A 22,671-nucleotide genomic window follows, 5' to 3' on the forward strand; every position below is an offset into this window, starting at 1 on the left:
CATTTTCAACCAGGCACCATTGCTTTACCTTTCGTTGCTCCCTCTCTCCAAGTTGCAGATTTCTTCACAAACTCTCATATGACTGCAAGCTTCCAGTTCCTACTTTAACCAACACTTGATGTTGCGCCCCTTGCATTTTTTTTTTTTGGAGGCGCCGCGCCGGGGGGGAGGGGTGTTCTCATAAAGTCTATTTTTGTATTTGGGTATTTTTCAGTTTATATTGTTGTAGGTTGTTTTGGGTATTTGTGTATATTTGGGTGAATAAAATTAAAAGATAAATTAAGGAATGAACATATTTGCAGTAAGTTGGGTGTAGCTCCAATAGAAGATAAGGGAAGGATGCCTCAAATGGTTTGGGAATCCGCAACATAGGCCAAAGAGTGCGCCAGTGAGGAGTGGGGTAGTTACTGTGAGGGGCAGCAAAAGGGGTAGGGGAAAACCTAAAATAACTTGGAATGAGATAGTGAAAAAGGATTTAATAACCCTGAATTTTTCGGAGGGAATTGCCCATGATCGTGTAAATTGACGGAAAAGGATTTATGTAGCTGACCCAACTTAGTGGGATTCAAGGCTTGGTTTGTTATTGTTGTTGTTGTACTGTTGTAGGTTGTTTTCTGTGCTGCTGTTTTCTATAAATGTGTGAATTGTATAGAATACATGACGACTCCAGCAAGCTTTCACAAGGCATCATGAATTTCAAGTCACAAAAATATGAGCAATTCAAGATGTTAGTCCAGTTTGGACAAATCAAGAAATTATTGGATAAATACAATCAAAATTTCAAGTTCTCTATATTTTTAGAGCAAAATCATATTTGTCTACTTTCCTAGTTACCAAATAGTTAAATTAGACTTATAGGCGTTGACACTTAAACCATGGTACAAACAAACGTAAAACAAGTCCAAACAAAATACACATGCAACACACACACATGTGTATGTATTGGATTCCTTAGGGCAATCTGTTGTCTGATCTTAATGTACATCTTTCCTTGCCTTAACGTGAGTGCACAATAACAGTAATGAAGAATCACATACGTGCACTATGCTGACAATATAGCTTTCGCCATTTAAGGACAGAAGCTTAGGGTTCAAGAAATTCTCTGATAAAGCTTTGGCTCAGCTCAAAGGTGTGTGGCTCATTTGAGGCAGAAACACGAATATTCATGGCTTCATAACATAGGAAGCAGTAGGCATATAGCTACAATTTCACTAATACAAGCCCACATGCAAGCATTCGTGTACAGAGAGAGAGAGAGAGAGAGAGAGAGAGAGATTATGCAATCAAAAATATACAAAGGCACACGAAAAAAATAGAAACAAAATTTGCACAAGTTTAGAAGGACACTGACCTGGTTTCCAAGAGAAGGAACCACTTGATGCACAATCCACTGCGAATCAACCACACCTATTTTCTCGTGTGCTGGCTGGAGAGATGAAATAATAGCAATCACACATTAAGGCAAACTAGAAAGACTTTTCTAATTCAAAGATGAAAAGCTTTTAAAAGTTTGCAGATAAGTATAATGAAAACCATATTAAGCACTTCTTCTCCAGTTCAAAAGGCCCTAGAAACTTTTTATAGCAATTTTTAATAAACTATATATGGAACATTACAAGGAAGATGATCTTAAGAAAAAGGTTGATTGATCAGATCTTTATGATTATTCAATAAGCCTATAACCTTTTTTTTCCATTTTCCCTGCCCATTCTTAGTTGTCTACCATAGATCCAATCATAACATAGTTCAGAATGCAACTTATATACGAGTAAATTAAGCACATATACTACTCCCCTGCTTGCCAAGGCCACATCAACATATTAATTTTAATTAACTGTTTAAAGTGTGAACCTAATTTAATCAGTTGCATGCATATGGAGAGATAGAATCAACCATTTGCAGACATGAAGGCTTAACAATGGAACAGGAAAAAATCCAATATAAGAAAAAGGGCAAGAACAGACAAAAAAAAAAAAACATACCTCGACACATCTTCTAAGAGCGAAATCTAATCCCCATCCATGTACCAAGTCATTCTACAAGCACATTACAGAGCATGTTACTAGAATTGCTGAAAACTGAGAAAATAAATAAATGAATAAATAAAGAGAAGATGATTAAATTTTGTTATATGCTTGTATGTGAACAAAGCCGTACATATCCTATACATAAAAGAGTACCTGAACCATATGCCACACACAACGCCAAGCTTCTCGAGAAAATACGGGGGCCATAATTTCAACAAATCTGTATTTTTGAAAGAATGAATAATCACAAACACACACAAAACAACTTTGTAATTGAACAGCACTAAGTGCATTCCAGTTGCATAAAAAACGAGAATTCATAAAATAAGAACTACTCAAGACACAACACCTCAGCTTGCTGATTAATGAAGTAATTTTGAGACTTCTAAAGGGAAACTATCTCTAATGATGGCAGTGGATTATACTAAACTGGCAACCTCCTCACAAACCCTATAAAAGGGACAGGATGGTATGCCCTTAGTCCCTTGGATCAGGGCTACAGATGTTATCAACAAGTCTACACCAGCACTGGCTTTGAGATTGGTTAAGTTATCGACAGCCCCACTGTCAACTCCTCCCTGAATTTCCAGTACATGCTTGTGGGGGCAAATTAAAATTTCCATTTACTAACAAATTATAAAAGTGCACTAAGCAGGCCCTAAAGCACCTTTAAACAAAGAAAGCAGGATAACTTATACAGGAGACAAACCTTCTCTAATCAATGAACAACTAAAGCAAAGGCTAAATATTCACAAATTAACTAGATTCTATGGATAAAATTTGTAAGCAAAAAAATAAGTAATTGTCACAACCAAACCAATGAGACCTAGTTTTTGCTACAGACAAGCAATTCCTGCCACTTTACAAAAATTGTACAAAAATAAAAAATACTGCAAATTTCTGTTCAGCAACACTCAATACGTGACCCTTCCTTCCCCCACAGGATGGGAGATTGGAACCTTAAAACTCAATCTTGCCCCAACTCCATCTCTTAGCAATGTGGATTCTTGATGGATCTGTGAGAGATTTATCAAGGAGAGGGCTGAGCTAGGACTAAACCACTTGACACTTATCTTATTGCTCTTCCTAGCTGCATCCATTTTAGACGCCTGGACGCAATCTCCAACAAACTGAAACACATGATGGACTCATGGTCTTAAATTTGCACAAATTTGTTGAAATTTCTATCAAATTTTCCGTTTTCCACCACTCTCAAATCAAAATAGCAGTCAATTTCAGTTTTACAAAATTTCTGTTGAAATTACCACATATCACCTTAAATTTATCAAATTTTCAAAATTTCAGTGGAAAATTCCTTGAAATTCAACTTTGAAATCCAAAACCTAAATTGAAAATTCTATCTTAATTTATCTTCTTTTCATAGGAAACTAAATTTTATTTTGAAATTACATGAAAAATGAAACTTAGACATTAGCTACGACATTTTATTTGACCATTTATTTTTAAATTATGTGTATTTTAATACTAAATAATATTTAATAGATTTTTGAATTTCATTTATATTAGTTGAATATGTTTAATATGATTATTATATTACAGTTATTGCACCATACACACCACATAACTATCATTGAGTATTTTATTTATACCATTTTAGTTATAAACCTTACATTACTACGTCTACTAATAGTTTCTAAAGTTCATCAAAGAATTCCATACTTTGGTACTAGATTTCCACTATTCTTAAAAATTGAAATTGTAATTGGTATCGACATTGAAATTGCCATACTTTTGAAGCCTAGAAATTATAGTTGAAATCAAAATTTAAGACGTTGATCCAACTAGCCTAAAAATCGGGAGTAACTCTGTTTACTTTCCTCTTTATGTCTTTCCCACGGTCATGGTCAAGCGAATCTTCTTGGACTAAGCAATTTCTGCCTGCCACTTAGTCCAAATTGTAGGTGTGAATTTTCGACAATAGATATTCAGATCCGTAGCTAGATAAGAAGAGGCTTAAAATTATTGCTTCTCCTTGGGACTTGACCTTTCCAGGTTCAGGCACAGTAACGTGTAATTGGGCTGTGTTCCAGCACACCTTCTACCTCTCCTTCATATAGAAGCAACCGACTCCTTTTAGCAGTCAAAAGTAATCTGGATGGATACACTAAGGCTTCAGCAACGAAACACACAACAGAGAGAAGGAGAGGGAGAGAGAGAGAGAGAGCATGCACAGAAAATGGAGGCACATCTGGGTCACTGCACCACCCGTGTTTCTTCCCTCTTTCTCCATGTGGGATATAAACTGCTATCTCGTTTTATTATTAAAATTAATAAAGATAGTTACACTATAGGCAACCCTGAGCCACACAGACCAAAACCCTGCCAGTGTGTTGGCTCATCTGCCTTAGCCTAGATGTCAACATTCATATGAAGTTGGTAGCAGGTTTTGTACATGCAAGCACATGAGAGAGAGAGAGAGAGAGAGAGAGAGAGCATACGCAGCACATGGAGGAAGATGTGGGTCACTGCACCACCCTGGTTTCTCTTCTGTAATCCTGTTCAGCAACCCAAAGTTTCTGTTTACTTTGAGAAACACATACACACACGCATGGAGAGAGAGAGAGAGAGAGAGAGAGAGAGAGAGAGAGAGAGAGAGCAATGAAGCCTACTTGTGAACTTCTCTGTCACCTCTTCGCTTTGTCATTTGCCATGTCAGTCCATTATTGGGCTCAAGTCCTGGTTGGGAGATCTCTAAACCATGCTTCATAACCAACTGAATATACCTAAAAGATTTTACAAAGCAAGGAAGTTAGAACATGTAAATTTTAATATTGACCAAGAAGTAGGATGATTGAAAGAGCTTACTTCTCCGCATTGAAGTGTTCTACTCCAAGATCTTCATCCCAAATAAAAATGTAATCATAAGCTGCTACAACATCAGGATGCAAAAATCTTTTCGCATACCACCTGTAAAAAATAAAAACAATAAAATATAAGTGCAGGCCGCAAAACTTATCAGATTTTTTTGAAGAACCTGCAAAAGATAAAAATGCCAGAAAAGTGAGAAAAGATTAAAATCCATCACCCAGCTGCAGGGGAAGAATCTCAGCTAATCTATAAAGAAGTTGCTCCAATCCAATTCTACAGAATAACAGAACATTTAAAACAACTATTTCCTCTCTTTTGTATAGAACAGTCTCCTTAAATTTCTCTTATTAAATTCTACAGATTATATGGTGGTAGAAATCCAAAATGGTGTGCCAAAAGATCATATACGCAAGTACCAGATCATATTACTAGTACATACCATTTTGTTTGTTTCCTTGCGCTGATGTGAATTGCACTCTTAGACCACTCAAATTGATCCCATTCACTTGTCCGGCCATCATAGTGAAAAAGCAAAATTTGGAAATCATCAGAAAACTAGCAACACCACAAAATGTAAGATTACAAGCGTCAGTATCCCTGGAGAATCAAATTAAGTTTATACAAATGATGGATGGTCCCATTGGATTACCTTTTTGACAGCTGCATTGATGTTGTTCCTCTGTTCAAAACCAACCGTGAATGTTACTAGGCACTTTGGCTTTTTCTCCAGATCCTGCAGGTTCCAAAACATTTGTTAAAAGTCATTCTTGTTACCTAGAAAAGAAGGAGAAGGAAATCTGGAACTCTGGAACTCCACTAGCCATACTCTTGCCTGTGATTTAAATGTGTAATAGAGGCTCCCACATGGACTAGTGATATATTACCCACCCCAGTCAGTTAATCTACACACAATCAATGAAAGCCCCATTTTTACCAGGGGTATCCTTGTGCTCAAAATTATTTGTATTGCTCATGTTCATATTCAAATATTCAATTTTGAGCTACAAAGGGCCACTACCAGCTATAATATGCATGTAACTAAATAATCTATGCAGTCCACCTCTCTTGGGCCACAGAAGCCCCTATCTTTTTTATTTCTCTTAAACATAGAAGTCCTAATACATAGAGGCATATACTTGTACATAAACATACTGAAAAAATAAACTCATGCAAACAAGTTGAAACGATTCATACAATTAGATCTATCAGATGAAACTCAGTCATGGCAAAAACCTTAAAAAGTAAGTAGTAGTGTCAAAGTACTTCGAGACTATGATTATTCAAAATATGTCAAACACTAGGAATATTAATGGCCGTAATTACAAGCGCCTAAAGCCATCACAATTTCTATCAACATTTAGTTACATATTACTGTAAATGCACTAGTAAATAAAGATAGAGAAATAGTTGCAGTTAAAGAAATACAAATTTCTTTGTCCATTCATATCATAATAGTAGGAGGCTCAAGCACCACAACCTCAATAATTTTTGTGGAGATCTTCAGAGAATCATACCTCATCAGGTTCACCCCATAATCTACGCAAATAAAAATCAGATTCTGAAACAATAATTCCTGGCGGTAATGACTCTGCACCCCGAGGATTTGTTGGAATATATATCTGGAAACAAAAAACCAAAGGGGAAGCAAGTGATCAGCTTAGTACAGAATTGAAAATGAACTATTTAGATTTCTAAAAAACATCCAATACTGTAGAGGACGCTACAACTAGTAGCAAAATTTCCAGTTCATTAGAATGGTGAAAAATCTGAATTTATAGTGTCACAACAAGAAGCCCCCTTTGCGTGTCTATACTTGGCCATAAAAATGTTTTTCTTAGAACAATTGGTGGGCAAGCAATGAAAAATGTAGCATGGAGGCCATAACCAGCCATCCAACTTCAAAACCTATTCCAGGCATAATATAATCTTTACAGTGGCTACAATTAATCAAACTCATATAACTATGGACTAATTAGTTCATTTTTGTGAGCAATCTAACCAAAGTATGAATCTCTAAAACATATACTCATTGTTCTTCTGATACTCTAAGATATTTATCAAATGAAAAAAGATGCCAAGCATAATATCCTTAGTGACTCACTTTGGGACTGTATTCGGAATTTCAGCTGATCCACTTATTTTAAATTTTTTTTTTTTATCTTTTTTGATAGAATTGCTTATTCACCCACTTATGACTTTACTAAACAACTTGCCAGGGTATTCTTAATAAAATTCAGGCATGACGTAACAACAAGTCATCCACTCTTTAGAAGGAAATAAATATATAAATTCAACCCAAATCCCAATTGGACTTGCCATTTCCAAAACACAAACCCCAGGCACGGGGTGGGGGGTGGAGGGGGTGGTGTTTTCTTGATTATCAGGGCAATCATAGAGTGACCTACCAAACACAGCAGTGGTTCTAGAACGATTAAGTTTTAGCCAAATTGGATTGTCTAGACACCACATTTATGAGTGGTGTGCCCTCTTGTACCAATGAAACACAAAAGTGTGTGAAATGAACCCTAATCTAAAAAAAAAAAAAAAAAATTCAAACCGAGTATATACATAATACAGTATACATTCTCATACAGTTGACCTAGAGAAAGCTTATGATAGATTACCTAAGGAAGTTCTTTGGTGGGTCTTAGAAAAGAAGGTAGTTTGTAGCAGATATACGGAGGTCATTAAGGATATATATGATAGGGTAGTGACTAGCATTAGGATTGTCGGAGGTGAATCTAGAGATTTTCCAATCACAGTAGGTGTATATCAAGGTTCTACTTTGAGTACTTATTTTTTTACTTTAGTAATTGATGAACTAACTAAAAATATTCAAAATGAGATCCCTTGGTGTATGTTGTTTGTAGATGATATCGTGTTGATTGATTTTAGTAGTAGCGGCATGGAATCTAAGTTAGAAATTTGGAGAGCTACATTAGAGTCTAAAGGGTTCAAGAAAAGTAGGAATAAGACAAAATAAATGAAATTTAATTTCAGTAATGTAAGGAGTAGCAATAGAGAGAAGATTAAACTTGATAATCAAGAGATTATAGCACTGATAAATTTAGATATATTGGATCTTTTGTGCAAGCTAAAGGGAAAATTGAAGAAGATGTAGTACATATAATTAAAACAAGCTGGGTAAAATGTAGGAGTGCCTCGGGTATGTTGTGTGATCGTAGAATACCCTTAAAATTAAAAGAAAAGATTTACAAGATGGCAAAAAGGCCAGCTATGCTTTATGATTCAGAATGTTGAGCAACTAAGAAACAACATGTACAAAAAATGAAAGTTGCTAAGATGCGAATGTTAAGGTGGATGAGTGGTTTAACATTAAAAGATAAAGTAAGAAATGAACATAAACGTAATAATTTAGGCATAACACCGGTTGAAAACAAGATAAGGGAGGGGTAGCTAAGATGACTTGGGCATTTAAAACGCATGCCTAGTAGAGCACCTATAAGGAGAAGTGAGTTAGTTATTGTGTCTGGCATGAAAAGGGGTAGGGGTAGGCCTAAAGTAACTTGAAATGAGGAAGGATGTAATAACCCTTAATTTAATAGAGGAAAATGCTCTTGATCAAGTGAATTGGCGGAAAAGGATTCATGTAGCCAACCCCACCTAGTGGGAAGTAAGGCTTGTTGTTGTTGTTACTGTATTCTCATATATGATAAAAATATCAAGATTGGTCATTATTGTATGGATTATGGATGATCTATTTATAAAATCTATACCAAAAATGCATTATTTATCAGCCAAGAATGTTTAAGATTGTAATAAATTTCAGCCTATTACAACGTTTGGAATGTCCTAATTTAATAATAGTGCCTTTTTTATTTGACAAATGGCACAATGTCACATAAAGAGATATAAAACCCCCAATAACAGATGATTTGGGATTAGAAAGAACCAAAATGTTATTATTCTTTTTTTTCTTTTTTCTTTTTTTGCATGGCACATGAATTTTTGGACCCAAATTAGTAATCTAAATAAGAATAATAAAGGAGCCAAGAAATTAGTACCTTAGGAACTGAAGACCATCTACGAGTTTCAGGAGATTTACTTCTAATGAATCTGTTTTCATTGTTGATGGCTAAATCAAGAGATGACATAAGGCTTGAAGGTAAGTTAATCTGCGAGATTGCCCAACAAATCAAATGGATGAAAGAAGCAAAAAATGCAACATAGGTAAGTAATGAAAAGAGGCTGATATACCTTGGTAAAAGAAACAGATGGAAACGAAACACTAACAAGAAATCCAACAATGACTCCCATAATTGTTGCGATAATAAGCCTGAAATTTTCATTTGATTTCTTAAGAACTCCACTGCAGACAAAGTAAAAGTAACTGAGGCAGTTTTCTGAAGCAAGCTTTATAGTACTACAAATCAATGTTAGTGAATTCTAATGCCTCCACAAATGGATTTAAATTTTAAAGAAACTCAAAATTTTAAAAAAAAAAAAAACTAAGAACAGAAAGTGATATTCTTAATTCTATAGGGGTCCAAAAAAGAGCGAAATATAGGGGGAAAAGATTTTCAAACCTGCGGTATGCATTTCTCATCTTCGTTCAATCACCCAGAAGGTCAATTGTCAAAAAAGTGGTTCTTTATGCAACTCTCCATGCAGATACAACATTCTCCAGTTTCAAGGGGGCAATTTTTCTTTTCCACAAAGATTAAGTCCTGATAGAACACATAATAATTTCTTCTAAATAATGCAAAAAAAAAAAAAAAAACCTTCTTTGACCTTTTTTCCCGTTAAGCAAATAAATGACAAATATCTCTAATAATTGAGATCTTATAAATCATACGATATAAATAATCTTCACAAAAAGTATTTTTTTCAATAAAGAAATATAAAGACAATGTGTTCCAACACCTAGATTTAGGGAATATATAGACTATAAGTTCAAACCTAATCCGGATGACTCTAAGGACAGTATGCTTCCTTCTACTTTTCCGGCCATTTTAGTTAATTCAATCACTGGCCTGGAAAAGAAGTCCCTTCTGTAAAATACTCACCGGAACGACAAAAAATAAAGCCATAAAGATCCAGTGTAAGTTACAAAAATTCATGTAACAGCTCTTTCAGTATTTTATTAATCGAATTTATACGGATCAAAGACTAAATTAAACAACGAGATGACCAGAAACGAAGGAAACTGAGAAGCGAAACTAAGAAACAAACAACAAACACAACAGTTGAATTACTACATAAACAGAATAAATAATTCAAAGCTCGTATAAATTAATTAACAGGAATAATTGCAAAAACAGAACTACTTGTCCCTAATCAAATCGCATTTTATCGTAAGAGATCGATCATCAGATGTATTTCGAGCAATCACCGAACCAGAAAATTGAAATAATGTTGCTAATTAATGCTTACAAGGCGTTAGGAACTCACGCAATTCGTCGGTTCTTGAACAAAGAGAGAGTGAGAGATGCAGAGAGACGCAGGGCACCAGGTTCTGTAGCGAGCAGGAACTGAAAATATAATGGTTTCATTTTTTGGTGTGACGAAATTACCCAGTCTCGCGGAGATTCTATTTTATCATTTTAGGGATTTACAAACGACACACACATACGTTTTCATTTATATTTTTCACAGGCCAATGGAAGAGTGCCACGTAGTAATTTTACGAGCGGTAATATGGCCAGGTTACGCTATCGCTTTCACCTGGTGGAATGTTGTTGTTACGTTGTTAAGAAAGGTGACATTTGAAGGAAATTGATTTTCCTAGGAAGCCCCTGTTTTGTAGGGCAAATGGGTAATTTTGGTTTTCCCTTGTCAAGGGAGCAATTTATTTATTCCTGTCACTTGCGAATTCACTAATTCAGGGGTGTCTAAGCAATTTAATATTTTTTAGATGGTTCAAAAGACCTTTAGGTAATTGCATGCCACTTGGTTAGGTTGTTAAGGGTAGTAGTATACAATATTATTATTTAATATTTTTAAAATGGTCAACAATTTTGTTATACTATTAAAAGGACTTGATAAATGTGATTTTTTTAATGCCATACTATAAAAGAAATAAATAAATTTCATTCATAAACATGTATAAATCTCCATTTTGAATTTCTAAACTTCAACTCTAATATGAAATGGAAAATTGCAACTGTGGAAAAATGCTCAAGCCATTTAATAGAAATAATTTTATTTTTTTGAAAAATTACAAAAAATAGTTAATTTTTTAGTTTTACAATTTATGGAAAGAATGAATAATAATAATAATAATAATAATAATAATAATAATAATAATAATAAGTTGTGGTACTATTTGTTAGTGGAAATAATTTTATTTTTCTCTTCATTTTTAAATAATTACAAAAATGCCACATTTTTTAAAATTTTCTAAAGTTGTATTAAAAAAATGAAAAATATTATTTTATTATTTTCTAGATTTTTTTTATTTCTTACTTTATGTTTGGGAACATGAAATTCGGATATTGGATATTTGAGTGTGTGTTAATTATTACAAAATAAAGTATAAAATCATATTATTATTTTTTTTCAAATCTAAGTTGTAAACACCACATTTTGTCCAGCGCTTATATAACATAATTTTTAATTCAATAAAATGAGAAAATACAGAAAAATAAAGGAAAAATAAAATTTTTACATTGAAAAAAAATGGTGGGTTAGCATCTTCAATTTCAAAGTTGCAAGCACAAAAGGAAGCTATGCAATTAGACATGTGAAATTTGTAAATTAAAACATGTGAGTCAATTTAATTTAAATTTGATTGATCAAATTAAGTGCTAATTGATCTAGTCAATGTTAAAATTGACTAGATCCCCTATAACTATAAATAGTAGGCTTATGAGGGAAAGATAAGACACCGAAAAAAAAAATATAGAGAAAAGAGAGGGTTTGATTGTTGAAAAAATTGAGAGATAATTGATAAGAGTTTTATAGAAGTGACTAGATGATAGAGCTCCGTGATAGATGAGAGTTGGTACCCTAATAGACAGGGTGAGTGTTCTGTTTAGGGATATATGATTCCTAGTGTATATCTTGGGTTTTTGGGGATGTGTATGGTTGTATAGAACTCTAGGTATTTGTATTTTGGATGGTTTGTAAATATTGACTTCCGTTGTTAGGAATGTGTGTATATGGTGAACTGATTACCTTGTACCCCACTTCGGGTTGGATTATGTTTAAATGGTATCAGAGTTTTTGACGTGATCGATGTTTGATTAATACTTATTATTTACTGAAGAGGAAAGAAAAAAAATGGTATGAAAATTGGGGCATCACAATTTGGTATCAGAGCAAAGGGGTAGTTACCCCTGATCCTCGAGAACTCTCACTTATGAATGATTGTGGCGAAGTAAGACTCTCTGCCCGAGGGTTTGCTAAATTAAGGGACGGTAATACGTAACGCCTCAATCTCAGTGAGTGCTCTGATAGGTACCCATTGTTGCCACAGGCGCAAGGTCCGCTAGTTTAAGTGACAAAACCCAAAAGGGGGACATAATAGTTTGGTATCAAAGCCTAGGTTGCTAGGTTTTGCAGACTTTAGTAAACAGAGAAATATAATACCAGAGTATAGGAATTGATTGTGAGGTGAATAAAAGATGAGTAGATTAAGATATGAGTTAGTGATTGTTAGAGGAAGAGAGTGGGAATTTAGGGTTCTATCTTACAGACTGGAGGCAGGAGTTCTGTGGTTGTTATGTGACTTTCCTAGGGTGATGACTTCAAGAAAACCATAGTAAACTATCGTTGGGTCTTGCTCTTGAATGGTAAGACTAAATCCTAAATTGGAATTGAGGATGATAAGATGTAAGGTTATAGAAGATTATTTTATGGATCCTAATTTGTTAAGTGTATTAGTGGTATTACGTAACGTCACCCAGCAGGTGATGAAAGAGATGGCTAGGAGTTCAAAAGAGTGGGGCTGCACAATTGAGCAGTTCACGCGTATCAAGCCCCGTCGTTTTCTGGAGGGGTCGACCCATTAGTAGCTGAAAATTGGGTCCAGGATATTGAGGACATGTTGGCAGTGCTCCCTTGTACTGAGGAGCAGAAAGTGTCTTTTGTTGCATTCAAGCTGGCCGGAGAGGCAAAACGTTGGTGGAGATCAGTGGAGATCAGTGAGATTACTAGAGGAGCAAAGACCTGAGCTTGTAGCGGTGACCTGAAGCCTCTTCAGGGAGTTGTACTTCAAGCGGTACTTCCTCGCTACTGTTAGAAGCGTGAAGGCAGTGGAGTTTTTGCACTTGATGTAGGGGCATATGACGGTACATCAGTATGCAGTTAGATTTATCGAGTTGTTCCGATTTGCCCCGTACTTAGTTCCAAATGAGGAAAAAAAGGAGAGGAAATTTGAGGAAGGCCTGAGTCAGGGATTGTAGGCTTTCGGGCCCAGACTTTTTCAGAGATAGTTGATAGAGCTGCAATGATTGAGAGTGACCTACATCTGCGACACAAAGTCAGAGAAAGAGATCCATGTCTCCAGATTTTCAAGCAGGGTCTAATCGGGGGCCGTGGAGAAGGCAAGATAGTAGAGGAGGTCGGAGACAGGGGATGGGAGACCGAGTAGTACAGGGCAGGCTGGTACCCCCTCTCTATCCCAGATGCTATAGGAGAGTGTTGGGTCAAGGAGGTGATATGTTACCGGTGCTATCAACCTAGCCATATAACGAGAGATTGCCGAGCACCTCTAGTGATTGCACCTGCTCTTAGACCGTATAGAGGAGGTCACTAGGCACCCCGAGGTGGTCAGTAGAGGAATACCGCCCCAACATAAGTCTTTGCGCTAATGCCAGGAGATGCTGAGGTTGCAGGAGATGTCGTGACAGGTGCTTTTTCATTACTGTCATATAAAGATACTGCCTTATTTGATTCAGGGGTGACTCATTCTTTTATCGCTTGGGAATTTGTTAAATTTTTTGGGATATAAATTCAGCCATTAGGTATTAGTTTGTCAGTGTCTATGCTAATTAGAGCTGTAGTATTATGCAGGAAGGTACTCCGAAATTGTCCAATTGGTATTCAAGGGAGATCTTTATGAGCTAACTTGGTGATTTTAGGTATGCATGGGTTTGAAGTGATTTTGGGGATGGACTGGCTAGCTGGCCACTACGCCAGTATTAACTATTATCAAAGAGAGATAGTATTCAAACCTCTAGGAGGACAAGAGTACATATTGGTAGGGTTATGTGTGCACACCCCACTATAGATGTTATCCGCCATTCAAGCAAGGAGATTGTTGTTGGAGGGTTGTCAGAGATATTTGGCCTGTGTGAAGGAAGTATCCAAAGGGGAGTTGAGGTTAGGGGATATCCCGGTAATGAGGGATTTTCCTGATGTGTTTATGGAGGATCTCCCAAGACCGCCTCCTGATCATGAGATAGAGCTTGCTATTGACCTAGTTCTGGAAACAACGCCGAATTCTAAAGCATTGTACAAAATGGCACCAGCAGAATTAAAAGAATTAAAGGAACAGTTGTAAGAATTATTAGATAAAGGGTGTATCAGGCCCAGCATGTCACCCTAGGAAGTGCCAGTATTGTTAGTAAAAAGAAAGATGGATCGACGAGAATGTGTAACATGTAGACGACCTATAGCAACTTGATCATGAACAAAGTGGAAGTCGATAACGAAGTGTTTCATACGAGAATGGAAGATTGGGCTAGCACAGACATATGTAGCACTCACGTTGTCACAGTAGATGACTGGAATAGGGGATACATGTACACGTAGCTCTTGAAGAAGATTCATTACCTAATTTACTTCAGTTGCAGTAGAGGCGATGGCCCGGTATTTGGCCTCAGTGGAGGAGCAAGCAATTTTCTTTTGCTTTTTAGAACTACAAGAGATGAGATTGGCTCCAAGAAAAAGAACATAAGCAGAGGTTAATGTCTGAACATTAGGATCACCTTCCCAATTGGCATCCGCAAATGCATGAAGTGTTTGAGGAGAGTTTGTGCGAAGCATGATGCCATAATCAAGAGTTCCAAATAGATAGTGGAGCAATCATTTAACTGTGGACCAATGAAGTGTGGAAGGAGAGTGCATGAATTGAGACAACTTGTTGATGGCAAAAGAAACATCAAGATGTGTCAAGGAAAGGTATTGTAATGATCTAAGAGGTTGGCGATACAAGGTAGTATCAGTTGATGGAGAGCCATTAGACAATTTGAGAGCTTCAGTAGTTGCAAGAGGGATAGAAACAGGCTTGGCATATGCCATGTTAACTCGATGTAAGAGGTCTTTGATATATTTTCTTTGAGATAAAAACAAACCATTGGAGGTAAAGTGAGCTTCAACCCCAAGAAAATATGAGAGATTACCAAGATCCTTGAAGGAGAATCATTTGGCAAGAACGCTGATGAAGGCAATCACATGAATAGTGGAGGATCCAATGATGATAATGTCATCAACATAAATCAATAGATAAAGAACTAAGTTGGAAGAGTGGAGCATAAACAAGGAGGTAACCGACTGAGAGTTAGTGAAGCCTTTTGAGATAAGAAAGTTGCAAAGTTCGTGGTACTATGCACAAGGGGCTTTTCAAAGTCCATATATTGCCTTGCGTAAGTGAAAAAAATGATTAGGAAGATCGGGGTGGTGAAGCTAGGTGGTTGGTCCATGAAAATTGCCTTAGATAAAGAGACCTACAAGAACACATTATTCACATCAAGTTGGCGAAGAGACCAACGATTAGTCACAACATAAGTAATAACCGAACACATATAGGTTTGACAATAAGACTTAGGTTTCAGAAAAATCAATCCCAAGTCGTTGATGAAAACCTTTCGCCTCTAAGGGAGCTTTATAATGAGCTATGGACCCTTCAAGATTCCTCTTAATACTGTAGACCCACTTACACTGAATAACATTTTGTGTGGGGGTTCGTTGAACAAGAGACCATGTGTGATTGGAGAGTAATGCATCGTATTCATCGCTCATGGCTTGACGCCATGAGTGATGTTGCTGAGCCTGTTTGAAGGTGGAGGGTTCGGGGATGGGAGTGGTTGTGGTGGTGTGAAGATTAAGAATACGTTTTGGTTTTGTAATGTTATTACGTAGTGTGGTATTATAAGGGTGAGGTTCAACTGGAATTGAAGATGAGCGAGAGGATATTGGAGATGAGATACTTACCTATGAAAGATTGGATGCATCCCAAGATGGAGGCGTGGAGAAGGAGCCCAAGAATGAGATGTCCTAGTTCAAAGATTCAATCTTGCAAGAAGGAAACTCACCATGCAAATTAGAAATAAGAAGAGAAGATATATGCTTGACTTGAAGGGTAGAGGTGATAGGCAACTGGAGTTATTAGGAGAAGATACATGAATGGAAACTTGGGTAGGTTCATGAGTTGGTTTGGATAACCAAGTGGCCGAGGGAGACAAGATTGAGGGTGACTCGGTATGAGATGTTTTATTCTAGAAGGGAAATGCATTTTCCACAAAAACTACATGTCTAGAGATGAAGAGTTTATTTGTGGAGGGATCAAGGCACATATAGACAAGATGTGGAGTTGAGTAGTTAACGAATACACTAGGAAGGGATCGCGGTTGGAGTTTGTAATGACCCAAAAATTACACCATATTTTAAAATATATATATATATATATATATATAAATTACTTTGTTACCCCTGTAATACTTACTATAACATCTCAGGCCCCAAATGAGCACTGAGGTATCCCTGTACACAAATTGACACACCTATGCAGCAAAAAAACATAAAGTCATACACCCATATTTATAATACTAGAATTCAGTGTTTCCAAACCATACATACATATTTACATGTCACCCCAGTATCATCTATCCAAAATACAATCCCCTGAATACATTTACCATTAAAACAAGGTAGTACAAAAGATCTCTCTACCTGCGAGCCTAATCTGCTCGCCAAGCTAGATCACCTGAAAAATGTTAAATCACTAGGACGAGACAACAATAAGTAAGAGGAAATATGTTATTACTAGTGTGTGGCGACTGAGTTTCGCAAATACTATACTGACAATATTTGAAACTATAAAAGCTGGTAAATTAATATATAGTATAATTTGCATCTATCATAGTTTAAGGTATAACTGTAATTTCTGAATTTTCTACTTTTCATAATTCTAGTATCATACTATATTTGCTGATATTCTGTAAATCTGTATACATATACATAACTGGGATGTTTACTCTGGAAAACTATATGTCATGATTTAACCCCTCGTGACAGGGTTGTGCGGCCCGTAGCGGGACTTAATCCTGGTTAGCCTATCAGGTAAGTCAACTGTGCTCTACCATTCCTCAGCCCGGCTAAACTGCAACCTCTCTTAGGCACAGAATTGGTAACTACCTCGTCAAACCGGCCAACTCAACCCTGTCTTTTGGGGAGTCTACAAACTCTCAAAGCCTACAACCTCTCCTAGGCACAGAATTGGTAACTACCTCATCAAAACAGCCACCTCAACCCAGTCTTTTGGGGAGTCTACAAACTCTCAAAGCACGGTTGACGGAAACCATCCACACACTATTTAAGATGTGTGGTTGCACTTTTAACTATACTAGCAACGGTACCATGCTCTGCTAACTAAACATAACTTGATTCATCAAGGTCTGATATTGTATATACTATTTCTATAAATATCCTACTGTTTTCATCATGATTCCAAAATAACCATAACACTATAATTCTGATATGAAAATACTATAATATCTTACTAAAATAACTGTAATATCTGACTATAATACTTGTACTATCTGACTATTATTTCTGTCTGAATAATCTGTAATGTCTGAGTGTTATGGTTTTGGAAAATATGACATTCTGTAAATATTGTAAAATACTTGTTTGTATAATATAGGTTAAATATCTGTCGGGTAAATATCTGTTTATAAAATATATCTGTCTATATATACACTGTAAATCATGATATTCTGAAAAACTATATAAATTTTGCACTAAACAAATACCTACTCAAGTCACACAATTAATAAAACAAGTGTTCTGAAATCTGTAAAACTGTATAATTTATACCCTATACCTTAATAAAAAAATATTATAATTTACTGATAATATTTATGAATTTACTAGCATAGCATATTTCCCTTACCAAACTGGCTGGGAGGTTGCCTCCAATTTTATCCTTATGCTCACGGCGTACTATCCCCAAAATCTCGAAATAATACATATATACATATTTCCAATAAATCAACTATATTTCTCTGAACATACATACTCACAATTTTCTGAATTATAATTTACCTAGGCTCCTAGAAATATTCACTAGGGTCCTCAGCCCATGTCTACAGGGTCCCAAAAACACCCTAGTCCTGAAATCATAACACCCTAATTTATTCCACAAAACACCAATATATTCCCACATTACTCAAAATCTAAACTCAAATAAGCCTAATAAAATTGAAAACACCCAAATAATCTACTTACCCTGATTTTGGGATGGTGCTCAAGTTGCCCCAATTAACAATCTATTCTAGTAGACTTGTAGAGAAACTCCCCAGGATCAACGTGGCAGCTTCTGATTGTTGAACCGAGGAGTAACGAAGCGAGAAATTTAGAGAGAAGGAGAAAGAACTGAGTTAGAGAGAGAAAGAAAAGAGAAAAAATGAAATCCTCTTGCTGAAACCGGATTTTCTACTATTTATAGACCTTTTTCCACATGTTCTTGTCAACGAGTCACGTCACCTCATCGACGAGTTCGAGAAGGGAGTTCGTCGATTAGCACCTAACCCTTGTCGACGAGTTTTAGGCCCCGAAAATAGCCCCTCGGTAAACTCTAATCGACGAGACACGCGTCCATGTCCACGAGCCCTTCGCATTCGTCGACTAGGGCCTGCTTCATCCCCCTTTAAAATTCTTTTTCCTTCTCTTTTATTTATTATTTAATTCCTATAATTTTCTGGGTTACTACAGAGTTTGTGAGAGGAGTAGGGTAATAACCATGGGTAACATAGAAAACCAAATTTTCTTAAGGATAAATAATTAGGTGACTGCTTAAAGAGATGAGACAAAGGAGATTTGTTACATGTTACCAGAGAGGGCATTCGGTTGATGAGGTAAACAATAACTTGAAATGCTAAGGACCAATATTTGAGTGGAATAGATGCTTGATGTAGCAAAGCAAGCGCAGTTTCAACAACGTGGCGATGTTTACGCTCAGCTGTGTCAATATGTTCAGGGGGTGTGAAGAGGATATTTGAGATGTTGAATTCCAACCTGAGAGAGAACATGACCGAGACAAGTGGTTTTGCCACTTCTATCTGTATAAATAGTTTTAATCATTGTAGAAAAATAATTTTCAACAAGAGAATTAAATTGTTCAAATATGGAAGTAACATCTGATTTATTTTTGGTTGGAAAAAGCTAAGTACATTTGGTAAATAAATTTAGAAAGATAACGTAATAGTGAAAATTATCAAAAGAAAGGAGAGGAGCAGGTATTCAAACATCCATAAATAGATTTTTTAGAGGTCTAGAACAAGTTAATGAAAAAAATGCCAAAAGGGAGTTTGTGGCTTTTATTAAATAAATATGCATTGCAAGAATTAGAAAAAGAACTGGACTTAGATAAAGGTAGTTTATGAGATGCAATGATTTGATGAAGAATTTTGGAGGACGGATGACCAAGACAACTTTGCCAGAAATTAATGGTCGGAAGGGAAGAACTAGACTAAGTTGTTGTGAGAGTTGAATGTTGTGGTGAAGAAAATGGTATGCTCACTGAAGTTGGCTACTCATATACATTTCCTCTACTCTAGCCTCGCACCAAGGATGCCCTCGTGGTTAGATCCTTAACAAGAAAGAAGCCAAGAAAAAATTCAATAGAGGTGTTATTGTGAGAACAAAATTGAGAGACAGAAAAAAGATTTTTCTTGATGTTGGGTGCACACAAAACATTGTTGATTTTGAAAGTGGAATAAAAGGAATTAGGAGTGGTAAATCCTATATAAGTAATAGGGACGTTATTACCATCTCCAACCATGATTTCTTCATTCCCACCATACTCAGAGAAAATAGGGAGGTTTTGCAATAGGTGATATGATGAGATACCCCAGAGTCAACTATCCAAGCTGACTCATTACTCGGACTCTCGTGAGTTGTGAAGTTGGCTTGCGGCCAGATGGTGGGTGAGGGATGTGATTTGCATACTTTGGCAACATGGCCAGGTTTGTCACACAATTGACAAATGACACGAGGTTGATTCCCATTGAAGTTAGGCCGCCAATTCTAATTTGAGTTGTTGGATGAAAATCCTGGAGTGTATGGACTGTTGGAAAATTTTTGGTTGCCACGGTTTCCATAGGAATTATGTTGGAATTGATTGTTGTTGTTCCCCGGGTAGCCATTATTGTTTCCTCTGTATTTTGAATGTTTTTGGGAGGTATTAAAGTTGCCGTTTTTACCTTTTTTGTTGTGTTGCTTATGTGAATATTGAGCAGTGATGACAGAGTCTTCTTTTGTCGAGTCTAATTGCTTGAGACTCGTTTCATAGTCTATAATTTTTTCGACTAATTCTTTGAAGGAGATGGGTGATTCTCTCGTAAAGCAACTTTGAGCTCTTTGTAATCATTGGTGATACCATTGAGCGTATGAACCACTATTTCTCCATCACTCAAATCATGTCCAATCATAGCAAGATCATCAATAATAGTTTTAACAGTTTGTATAAATTCAAAAATGCTTTTTCCTTCTTGACTAACCTTGGTGAGGGAGTCAATGAGATCAACCATCCAAGTATTATATTTATTGGTGTAGGTAGTTTTGAGTTTGCGCCAGGCCTCCTCAGCATTTTTACACCAATATACAATCGGCCCTGCTGGTCCAGTGACAACTGTTTGGATAGCAAGAAGTAGTAGTCGATCTTGACGAATCCAAGTTTTGTATTTTGGATCGTCGGCTGGTGGGCATGGATGAGTTCCATCTACAAATCCCATGGGATCATACCCAAGGAGAAGGTTTGTCATCTGTGAGTTCCACATCGAATAGTTTCCTCCTTTGGAAAGTTTATGAGGAATTGGTGTGGCTGTGTTGATCGAGACAACATGAGAGGGGAGAGGATTTCCACTATTGGACATAACCATGACATCACTTGATTCAGTCATGTTTGAGGAGCTAGAACGAGATGAAGACAGAGCTGTGGGCTCTGATACCATAAAGAGAAGGTATTGATCTTCATCTTTGATTCTAAATGATACATAGCTTTATACAAGTAAAGACCGACAGTATAAAAGGAAACTAACGGAGGAAATGAATCCTGGAGATCAACTAAATATACTCACAGTAATTACAGAGCAAATAAAGATTGTTTCGATATATTTGGAGCTAAGAATCAATGAGAGAATTATGGCTTGACTTGAGGAGCAATGGATGGCTTGAATGGAGGAGCAATGAACGTTGTTGACTTATCACCCTGCACTTATTGCTCATCTTTTTCTCCTCTTTAAATGGGAAGCTCTCTTTTTCTTCGTTTTAATTTATGTAATGTGCAGAACTTCATTGTGTTGCTGAGTTTGTTTATTAGGGTGGTTGTGTTTGTTGGATGTATAGATGGTTCCCTCTAGCTGCAAATGATTGTGTGTGATTCTGCCTGAGAAGTTTGCTTAATTTAGTTATACAAATAATGTAAAGAGTGTGAATCCCCATATACAAATGTGGGCAGTAAGGTTCTTGTGCTTGCTAACAAAAATGATACTGGAGCCAAAATAGAGCTGGGACTGGTTTCCACTTCATGCTTTAATGATATGCTTTTATCCAGGTTTATCGTATTAATGGTGATCTTCATAGGAGTGGTTCGGGAGACCATCCATTCTCAATTTACCAGATTAGGCAATTTTTTTTTCAGTTTCATCTGGGATTATTTCCTACTAAAATCAAGCCTTCTTCACATAGCTGCTCATGCAACTTCCTCCCTGCTAGGGAACTATACATCAGAGCAAATTATTTTTGGTCAAGAACTGTCATCCATCCAAACAAAAGTGCCTCAAAGACAGTTGCATGGTCTTGCATTCTGTCCAACATTGCATCCAGGACACTCAAATTGCATTATGCAATTCCAAATCCGAGTCCCCAATTTTGCAACTGATGTCTAATTTCACTCAGTTTAAAGTCTAAGCTCCAATTCTAATGTTTCCAAACACAGCCAGGTTATAATCCTTTCCATACCTTATTACATCACATTTCTTCCTTTTTTTTTTTTTCTTTTTTTTTTAAGATAATATAAACCAACAGTGTGGTCTAATTCTTGTTTTTTCACTGTTCGCAGATCTTGATGAGTACGAGTACTCAATTATCTTTTTTGGTTCTCAAATGGGAAATGGATCTTCCTGTAAAACCTGGCAGTCCTCTTTGGCACATCGAAGACCTGTTAATGCAATGACTGGGTCTTGAATGCTGCACTCACTAACCAATGCTAGAAGGGTTAGTAGATAACCTGGTTAAAAATATTGCTATTAATCTGGCAATGAAATATATGTTTGATTCTCAATTAACATGTCAGTTTTGGATGCTTTTGCATAATGCTAGAGAATAAAAGAAAATCAACCGAGAGAGAGAGAGAGAGATTTACTGACAGATAATTGAAAGGGCCACTTCTGGCTGCGTTGCAGTATAGATAACACAGTCCCATTTCCCCACCGTGATTCCTTATTTTATTCATTATACAAGGAATCAAGATTGGGAATAACTAGGGATTGATCCACCTTTAAATTTCATTGGGAAGAGCTAGTTGATCCACCTTTAATGTCCACAGGGAAAGCTCCCTCCACGCAGCCACCCAAATATTTAATAACAAAATTTAGTACCAGCCCCGCCCAAATGAAGCAAAATAAAA

The 22,671-nt window shown here is 36.4% G+C and overlaps 1 protein-coding gene across 4 annotated transcripts in view; it reads right to left on the bottom strand.

The window, feature by feature from the left end:
• The window catches only part of LOC131148729 (uncharacterized), a 30,625-nt gene extending 20,193 nt beyond the window's left edge, over nucleotides 1–10,432 (bottom strand). Inside the window, exons 1-13 of one of the 4 annotated variants that reach the window (XM_058098625.1) lie at nucleotides 10,269–10,432; nucleotides 9,404–9,544; nucleotides 9,075–9,186; nucleotides 8,882–8,992; nucleotides 6,371–6,475; nucleotides 5,506–5,589; nucleotides 5,296–5,411; nucleotides 4,854–4,955; nucleotides 4,658–4,771; nucleotides 4,487–4,543; nucleotides 2,181–2,247; nucleotides 1,983–2,036; nucleotides 1,352–1,426 (exon numbers count right to left, since the gene is read on the bottom strand). In XM_058098625.1, coding sequence (XP_057954608.1) covers nucleotides 1,352–1,426; nucleotides 1,983–2,036; nucleotides 2,181–2,247; nucleotides 4,487–4,543; nucleotides 4,658–4,771; nucleotides 4,854–4,955; nucleotides 5,296–5,411; nucleotides 5,506–5,589; nucleotides 6,371–6,475; nucleotides 8,882–8,992; nucleotides 9,075–9,186; nucleotides 9,404–9,423 — 1,017 coding nt within the window. In that variant the 5' untranslated portion in view covers nucleotides 9,424–9,544; nucleotides 10,269–10,432. Of the gene's footprint in view, nucleotides 1–1,351; nucleotides 1,427–1,982; nucleotides 2,037–2,180; nucleotides 2,248–4,486; nucleotides 4,544–4,657; nucleotides 4,772–4,853; nucleotides 4,956–5,295; nucleotides 5,412–5,505; nucleotides 5,590–6,370; nucleotides 6,476–8,881; nucleotides 8,993–9,074; nucleotides 9,187–9,403; nucleotides 9,545–10,250 lie in introns of all 4 variants that reach the window. The other 3 variants (XM_058098627.1, XM_058098626.1, XM_058098624.1) reach the window with 3 other exon arrangements.
• Between the last annotated feature and the right edge of the window lie 12,239 nt (nucleotides 10,433–22,671).

The sequence above is a fragment of the Malania oleifera genome, chromosome 2 (genome assembly GCF_029873635.1).
Source record: "Malania oleifera isolate guangnan ecotype guangnan chromosome 2, ASM2987363v1, whole genome shotgun sequence".
Lineage (NCBI taxonomy): Eukaryota > Viridiplantae > Streptophyta > Magnoliopsida > Santalales > Ximeniaceae > Malania > Malania oleifera.